This window comes from Mycetomoellerius zeteki, unplaced genomic scaffold (assembly GCF_001594055.1).
Source record: "Mycetomoellerius zeteki isolate Tzet28-1 unplaced genomic scaffold, Tzet1.0 scaffold409, whole genome shotgun sequence".
Lineage (NCBI taxonomy): Eukaryota > Metazoa > Arthropoda > Insecta > Hymenoptera > Formicidae > Mycetomoellerius > Mycetomoellerius zeteki.
In genome coordinates, this window is record NW_017257402.1 from 5228 (window position 1) to 13758 (window position 8531).

At 32.4% G+C, this 8531-nt stretch overlaps 2 protein-coding genes across 3 annotated transcripts; one reads left to right on the top strand and one right to left on the bottom strand.

Moving 5' to 3' along the window:
• The first annotated feature begins 547 nt into the window (after positions 1 to 547).
• Lamtor2 (Late endosomal/lysosomal adaptor, MAPK and MTOR activator 2) lies at positions 548 to 1770 on the top strand. Its single transcript, XM_018453760.1, has 3 exons — positions 548 to 772; positions 1150 to 1312; positions 1414 to 1770. Exons 1-3 carry the CDS (start codon positions 705 to 707, stop codon positions 1561 to 1563), a joined length of 381 nt encoding a protein of 126 aa, XP_018309262.1. The 5' UTR covers positions 548 to 704; the 3' UTR covers positions 1564 to 1770.
• Positions 1771 to 4375: 2605 nt separating this feature from the next.
• inc (BTB/POZ domain-containing protein inc) lies at positions 4376 to 7988 on the bottom strand. 2 transcript variants are annotated; one of them, XM_018453757.1, is made up of 4 exons: positions 7642 to 7988; positions 7171 to 7467; positions 6411 to 6539; positions 4376 to 4840 (listed from the first exon to the last, which is right to left on the bottom strand). In XM_018453757.1, the coding sequence occupies exons 1-4, from the start codon at positions 7855 to 7857 to the stop codon at positions 4811 to 4813; spliced, it is 672 nt and encodes a 223-aa protein (XP_018309259.1). In that variant the 5' UTR covers positions 7858 to 7988; the 3' UTR covers positions 4376 to 4810. The 2 variants fall into 2 exon arrangements, with proteins under 2 accessions (XP_018309259.1, XP_018309258.1); XM_018453756.1 differs by lacking the exon at positions 4376 to 4840 and having other exon boundaries at positions 5733 to 6539.
• Positions 7989 to 8531: the final 543 nt, after the last annotated feature.

Below are 8531 nucleotides of genomic sequence, written 5' to 3' on the forward strand. Positions count from 1 at the left end.
GACTATGAATACGTACATACTTAAGATATTACTTATTCTAAACAAGTTGCGATTATGAATACGTCAAAGTCTATAAACATACAAGTCTGTCTTCGCCAAGTAAACCTTATTCCTGTCAACTCAAGCCTGCGCCAAGTTTCGACTATGAATCAAGGGATACACTTAAGCATCAACTTAAGTCTTACTTATTAATAAGTTTGGATTATGAATACGGGCCTAAGGAGAGTCAATTCGTGCCAATAGCGGTAGTGGGGGTGAGGCAAAAAGTGGCGACGGATAACTTCCCCCACTCTTGCGCTTCATTAGTCCTCTCTGTCGCTCTATATAGTTGTCGCTCTGTCGTTCTATAATCGTCACTTTGTCGCTCTTATATCGAACTTTCACACAATGCGCAGTGCCGCTGCACATCGTGTGAATAGCCGCGGACGTTTTTTGACTCACCCCCACCACACGAGTTGATCCTCCTTAGTTTTAGTCTTCTTGGGTTTATTGATTCGGCGTCCGGCGATAACAGCTGATCGTGGAACGTAGGGGTAGGGTAGGGTAACCGGTGACGTAGAACATAGGAGCTCACAAAAGTTGAAATAAATTCCACACACTTCGCTGCAATATATGTTTACGTGTGCATATGTATATATAATAATTAAATAGGATTTGTTAATAGAAAATCGTTAATAAAAACTCGTATTAAAAGCAAAAATAAAATGCTGAAGCCAAAGGCGCTCACACAGGTTCTCAGTCAGGCGAATACCGGGGGCGTGGAAAATACTTTGTGAGTAAGAATTTTGCAGCGATCAGCGTCAATAGTGTCGTGTAAGCTGATTTCTTTTCGGTATAAATTCGCTTGCAGTAAATATTTCAGGTTTTCTTCTAAAAACATGTCATTCCTACAAGAGTAACTTCGCACAAAGTGGGAATATGTACCTTTTTTTTGTTAATTATTCTTGTGCACGATATTTAGAAATCGCAAAGATCGATACCCCAGTAATATTAATAATAATGTAAATTGCTAGTAAAGATACAAGTTATTACATGAAAAATTCTAAAATCCTACATCTTTATTATACCAGAATATTTTCATGTTTTAACTTATACCAGAATTTTTTCATTAAAATAGATATTGATTACATATTTATATATACATTTCAGATTACTCAACAGAGATGGTGGATTATTAGCATACAGTGGTTACGGGGATAAGGACGCTAGGGTTACAGCCGCTATCACAAGTAACATTTGGACAGCTTACGAGAAGAATGGGCGAAATGCCTTCAAGGAAGACGAATTGCAGTTCGTTCTCATGGATTGTATGGTAGTAACGGATTAAACAGAGTTTTCTTAACTGTTTTATAGAAGCCAAGATTTATAGAATTTTATAGAAGCCAAGAATTATACTCTTCCTGATTTTTATAGGAAGGAAAAGTCGTTATCACGGAGGTAGCCAATTTACTCTTGTGTTTGTATGCAAAGGAAAATGTAGGATTTGGATTACTGCGCGAAAAAGCACAGGCGTTGGCCAAGTATCTCGATCAACCCTTAAAAACAATAGCAAATATGCCTTGAATGTCTATGTCACAATCGATTCACTTTTAAGAGTCTGCAGTCGTACTCGAGATTACGAATTTAACTTATGATATTTATTGTTTATAAGAATTTGTAAGTTGTACTGTATGTGTATAAATATATTTTTTATTAATCCGAAGTGTTAGCGTGCGTGCATTTCCATTTTTTAATATGTGCATTTGTACACAATTGTAAATGTTATGAATGTAGAGACATAAATACAATAATATATAAGTATATAGATAAATGAAAGTATGGGCAAAAGCCACTCTTTAATGTATATAATAAATCTTTTATTTCATATAAGTTACAATTAATACAAACAATTTGCATTTATAATTTTTTATTTCACTTTACAAATCACACACTATAACTATAAGGACTACTTAACGTAAGCTCACCTATTGGAAATATAATGTCAGCAGTTGCCGCATGTGTGAATCATTATTATTCAATGCATAAAGTTGTTACCAATTTATAATGTTAGAACATACGAGATTTATGAATGCACAAATGGCGAAAAAGAAATGAACAGCATTAAATATCTACGTTTTTCTTCGTCACTTACTGCGAATTGCACTACTAAGAATAAGAATTATTGCATAGAAAGTTCTAAAGTTCTATAGCTTTATCATACCAGAATATTTATACTTTAACTACCGTTAAATAAATTTTGATTATGCTTCGCGTTACACATCCATGTACATACAAGGACGCGATGGATGTTTGTATGTACACACATGCGGAACCCGTTCCACTAAAATATCTTCAGCATTAGAGAGTATATATATCTTTCCACAATTAATAAATATCTTTAGTTTCTGTAAACAAGTTAGCGCAGCTTGTTTCAGAGAAGCCCGATGCTAGTCGAGGTGCGATAAAAGCAAATTCAAAATTAAATTAGAAGCACTCGCATACTTTTGCCGTAATCACTCGACGTCTCACAACGGTAAATTCCTAAATCAATAAAACTGAAAAATGAAATTCATGTAATGTAAATGAAGCCTTACATGCAATGGTGTAAATACTTCCATATACGATAACTCCTTTATATGTCGCTGACCTCGTAACGATATCTCCTACCATTATTATATTTTAGTCTTTAATGTATGTAAATGCTATGTTATTTCCTAACGCCAAACACCGAGTAAGTTTATCTATAATCGTTAGAAATCTCTACCTATGAAAGTACAAATTTTACACGAAGATAAAGAGGATCGAGGGTGTATATATCCGCATGTGTAATATGACAATAATGAACGTTAATGCCGACTAAATTAACGATTAGAATACATGGGTTTGAGCTAAAAAATAATGCTTTATATTAGCCTAACAACACTGTACATAGCACACGGGATTAACAATATTGGTCCTAAAGTTTCTGAAATTTCGCAGTACCAAATGAATTGTTGCTAGCCAAAATCGCAATGCAATGTATGCATTGTGTTGCATACCTCTCACTGCTTGCGTATAAATATCTAATGTACATCCCTTTTGATGGCAGATGTCCCTTGCCTATGCCGAAATAGCAAACACCGATCGATGACGTACAAAATGCAATTGATTTGCAGGGCTGGGTATTTTTACATTTAAAATGCCATTTAAAATGTAATTCTATTTAAAATGCTAAATGTAAAATACTTAAAAAAATGTATATTAAAATGTGTGTAAGGAAAACCATTCTGTATTTGAAAACTATTTAAAATATCTATTTACCCATTTTACACATAAAGTGGATTCGAAAAACATTTTACATTTTAAATACATTTTTTTAAGTATTTTATATTTGACATTTTAATGATTACCCAGCCCTGTTGATTTGTGTTCTGTTTGTATTCACTCGACAAAGAAAATTACCGTGTAAATACGTAAGATAATAATTATTTGTATACAATATAATTCTAATAGCAATCTATAACAAGCCAATATTACATATGCTTTTCCATTTAACATTTTACATATATTATCTAGGACACTTTTTCCTTTTTCTCTTTTAATAGGCCTTGGACAATTGACAACCTACATCTGTTGCAAATACACTTTATTACCACGGATGTAGGGGATCAGATTGTAACTGCAAAATAATTCACGAAAAGAAAACAATTCAATTTTTTTTTCCTGTGTATGATAATACACATCTCATTGATTTGCGATAATGTAATCATATTTCATATTTTTTCTTAAGACATGGTGTATGAAATGTGCAATGAATATTTTTAAATTGTATACGCTCGCCTGGCTCTTTAAAATTTCTTTTGCAAGCATTTTCAAGAATTTTAATCCCTACTTCTCTCATATATGTCAAATCTGTATCCTTAATAAGTAGTGTAATACAATTGCTTCGTTTAGAAAAAATTCCTTTCCATTAACAATACATGTATAAAGTCAGCTTTATATACTGATAGTTATTAGTATGTCTCTTGGGTTTTGAAAATTATCACGTTAGATATACAAATATTATGTTTATAGCGGCAGTGCGAAGGTAAGTAATTTAGACATCTTACGATAAGGATACGGATGGGAAAAAGAACTTTTGTACAATTTAGTACAAAAAGGCAATCTCTACTATGTATTACTACTATGTATTACTGAAGATAAAAACTATCATTATCATAAAAATTTGTATGAAACTGATTGCCTCCACAAATGTCATTCATCCATTAAAGTATTTAATAAAGCTAAAATATAACTGCAGCCATTATGGAACAACGTCATTTATTATAATAATATAGAACTATTATCTATATTAAATATATATATATATTTTTATATATATATAACATATCTGCTTTTAAAGCAGATAGATGTGCTTATAGAAAAAGGAAGGTTTTTACTTTGTGTTTGTCGTATAGCGCACACGCGCGCGCGATTATCTGTATATAAACTGTATGAAATTATTAAATTATTCCATTCATGAGATCGACATTTTTTTCTTTTCGTCTTCTGGGCACTGTTAATAAAGAGGAATAAATTAATAATAATGTGTTACTTTCGGTTTTTAAAGCTTCATGTACAATCTCGCAATGTAATAAATACATAACTATAAAATTTTCTTTATATCCTTTGCACTGTAGTGTCCCTGTAGATTAACATTATCTAGGAATAGAGAGAATATAATGGAAAAGAGTATTTAAAAGGGTTTTATAATTTAATACTTTAAATGTAAAAACGAAAACAGTCTTCATCTTGTCGCAGCGCAGTTGATCAAACTAAAGGAGGCAAGGGAAAACAAGGACGGATCTAGACATTACATGCGTGAACCCTTCTGCTGCAAAACCTAAAATGTAATCCAATAATCTAAACTTAATAAAATCGTATTAATCTCACTTCACTTATAGCTATAATATTTAACACTAATTAAAAGATCTATTACGGCAAATTGAAGTTATACAGTTTTATTATATAGAAAAAATTGTTCCGCCTCTGTTACATATTGTTGCCATGAACCAATAAAATGAGAAATACCAATACGCTAATCTAATTATAGTTATATACTTTGCTCCCCAAAAGCTACCCTTATCGAAAAGCAAACCCATATTATATTAGTATACACATTAATTTAATACTTCTATACTAATTTTCCATATCGTATAAACTGTACATAAGCTATTGGTGGTAAAATATACACTGTGGACAATTCACTCTTATGTCTAAAGGATATAATATATGATGAATAATTTGGCATGCAATAATGATTCATGCAGGTCACGGGGCATAAAGTATATATATATATATATATATATAACCACAAACCAATGAAAGAAAAAATTCTTTATTCAATAAACGGCATGCGGTACAATAATAATAATAATAATAATAATAATAATAGTAATAATAATAATAATAATATGGTACATACAACAATATCAGAGGCAGAACATGCTCATGCGAACAGGCCTCTGAGTTTTACACATTATTAGGTGGTTCTTTTTAGTTAACATGGCTTTAAGATATAACTTTAAAGCCTATGTATGTATATTTATATATATATATATATACACACAAATACATATAAAACAATATAAAAATTCGATAGACAGATTTTTATTCCAAATTTGATTTGAAGAAAATATCAAGCCACCTAATAAAATCTGTTGCTGAACATTTCACATCTACAATAAAATTGTTTTTCTTTTCATTTTGTCCCCTTATAAAACAATTAAGCAAAATAATTCAATTCTAAGCAATTGTCAAGAATATTATATGCAGAAAAATGTATTGCTGAATTAAGCGTAGTAAGTGACAAAACATGAGATAAAATTCAATCTCTAATAAATGTGTATATATAAATCATTTTTATCGCGTATATAGTGATAAAGCTCATCTTTGGTTTTCTACCCAACCCAATCCAACAATCAGTAGAGGCAAATTGTTAATATCAAAAATAATACTGCTCTTTTTAATTTTATCTTATTAGAACTGATAAAAAATGTGTTATTTAATTTTACAATAGCGTTAGAATCAAGAAAAATCAATGTTGGATTGCAAGAGTAGATCTTCAGCTTATAATAGATACCTCTTATGGAGTGCTTGGAAATTTATAATATCTTTTCATTCAGACAGGAAAGCATTTGCATTTCCATGTAAATAAATGTTTATTGCCTTAATAAATGTCTCATGCGATCCAACATGGAAAACAATAATACCGACACAAATTACTTAGGGGATACATGGTTTTACTTAAAAATGGTAAAGGTACTTAATAAAAACATGATTGAATAGCTAATAAATCAGCGTCTATCATATTGTATATCAGCTTGGATACAACAAAAACAAAAATGATCGCGTCAGCCATGGCTACTTTGGCTCAAATAAGGATGGGAGACAGTCGAATAGGATAGTGGTACCTTGACGCGATCCGTAGATTCCTCTTCTTTACTGCTGAGCTGACTAGGTCCGTATTCTCTGCTTACCACACACAAAAATTCCGCGTGATCATCATTACCATAGTTATATTGAGAACCTATGTTGATTAACTGTAAAAACAGAAGGAAAATAGCATTTATATTTAAAAAAAAAAGCAAGAAGAAATGTCATTGCAAGTCACTAATAGTAGGTATGCAAGAAATTGCATAAATAATTATTTTCTAGCAAGAGATAGAGCATAACACAGTGATCATTTCATTTTTAACATTGACAAGCAACAAGAATGTAATGATTCACTGTGTTATGCTCATATCAGACTAGAAATTGATATTGAGAGTAAGATTGAATTTGATCCATCAAAACAAAATTTGTTAAATTTTATATTGATTTCCTTTCTTCTAACTAATCAATTTCAATCTTAATCTTAATTTCTAGTCTGACAGTGAAAAAACTAGTGCAACATTGGTATACACCGAGTATGATTTAATGCAAATCGATTCACATATTTTCAATGTTAAATAATTTAACTCTTTTAATTATATATTCTTTGTTGTCATGACCTCATAATCTAAAAAAGATTAAATTGTTTATTAATATTGAAAATATGTAAACCAATTTGTATTCAATTGCTTTAATTTTCCCAATGAAAAACGCTACGTATCATATGTTGCACGCTGGAAAATAATCAATGTTTTAGTTAACAAAATATAAAGTAAATATAAATGAAATAATTGTTAATACCTGTTCAAATCTCCATCCGTCCGACATTGTGGACACCATCTGTGTCAGCTCATCTTCATGACATTGGATAACTCTATAGACGTGCTTCTTGAAATCCCTCTGCGGTCGAGTGTCCCTCAGAATGATTCTCTCTTTGACTAGCCGAATGAGTTCAGTGATATTGTAAAACTCTGCCTCCTCCAGCACACCTTCTTCCGTTAAATCCTTGTTGATAACCAGTTTACCATGGCGTAGATAGTTCAAGATTGGACTGAAGTACATGGGGTCGCGGTCTATCAGGTACGCTCCCGTTTCATCCTTAGGAAAACAAAACGGAAAGTCATTCACCACATTTCGGTAGAGGAAGCGCAAGGATCTCTGTTACGGGGAAGAAGTTCGTCTTTATTCTCAACGTCAACGTGAACGATGAAACACGACGATTGTTCGGACGGGTTCGTTTGAAATTCCCGGTAAGAAACAGTGTCAACTAACCCTGTCCGAAATAAGGTCTGAGTCCTCCTGACATAACCGGTAGAGAAACGAATTCGGATCCCTCGCCAGGGTGGTCTTCGCTGTCAGGAAGTACGTCCCGCCCACGTTCAGTCGCACCCACTGATTATTGCATCGCTTACCGACATGATTCTCTGTCATCTCGTGTGAGTTCGTATCGCTAAATTTCGCCATACTTGCATTGGCATCAATTGACATTAAAGGGAAAGCGGATCAGGTTGGGTCACGGGTTCGCAGGGCGGCTGGTCAGTGCAGCGTCTTAAATCCGTCCAAGTTGTCTAATTTGGAAAAACGGAAATTGCTAACTGTAAAACGATGTCCGATTTACAGTTACATCATTTTGCAATTTCGCCTGGTAATTTTAGAATAATTATAAAATTTTAAAGCATGCGATTTGCTTACAAGAATACTGAATAAAATAAGTAGCTAATTATTATATTAATTTTGTTTCTCTTTTGTTATTATTAGTTTCGCACTTGCTAATTATATTATTAATTATCCTACTTCCGATCTACTTATTTATACAATTGAGATACGATTCACAATTGATCAACACGATGCAAGTCATACTTGTAATTGTTTTCAGTAACAAATTTGCCGAATAAGTGACTAATTATCGAATACTTACACGTGGATTTATTTAACAATAAAGTAAAAATAACAAAGTTTATTCGGATTTATTACTCATTACTTATTCTGAACGTTATTCGAAATGGATTCAAATGGTTGCCATGTTTTCGAGGAGAGCTTCCGGATGCATTTGGGGAGACACTAGGCGCGTTCAAGTTGACAAAGCGGCTAGCCTGCTCGCCAAGCAAATGAATATAATTGGTTGTTACTTATAGATCCAACCAATCATATTCAATCGCTCG

Coding starts and splice junctions, on each gene's coding strand:
- Lamtor2 (XM_018453760.1), top strand. CDS start 705: ATGCTGAAGCCAAAGGCGCTCACACAGGTTCTCAGTCAGGCGAATACC. Junction 773..1,149: donor GGGGGCGTGGAAAATACTTT/GTGAGTAAGAAT, acceptor TATACATTTCAG/ATTACTCAACAGAGATGGTG. Junction 1,313..1,413: donor TCGTTCTCATGGATTGTATG/GTAGTAACGGAT, acceptor TGATTTTTATAG/GAAGGAAAAGTCGTTATCAC.
- inc (XM_018453756.1), bottom strand. CDS start 7,857: ATGTCAATTGATGCCAATGCAAGTATGGCGAAATTTAGCGATACGAAC. Junction 7,468..7,641: donor CAGACCTTATTTCGGACAGG/GTTAGTTGACAC, acceptor TGTTTTCCTAAG/GATGAAACGGGAGCGTACCT. Junction 6,540..7,170: donor ACGGATGGAGATTTGAACAG/GTATTAACAATT, acceptor CTGTTTTTACAG/TTAATCAACATAGGTTCTCA.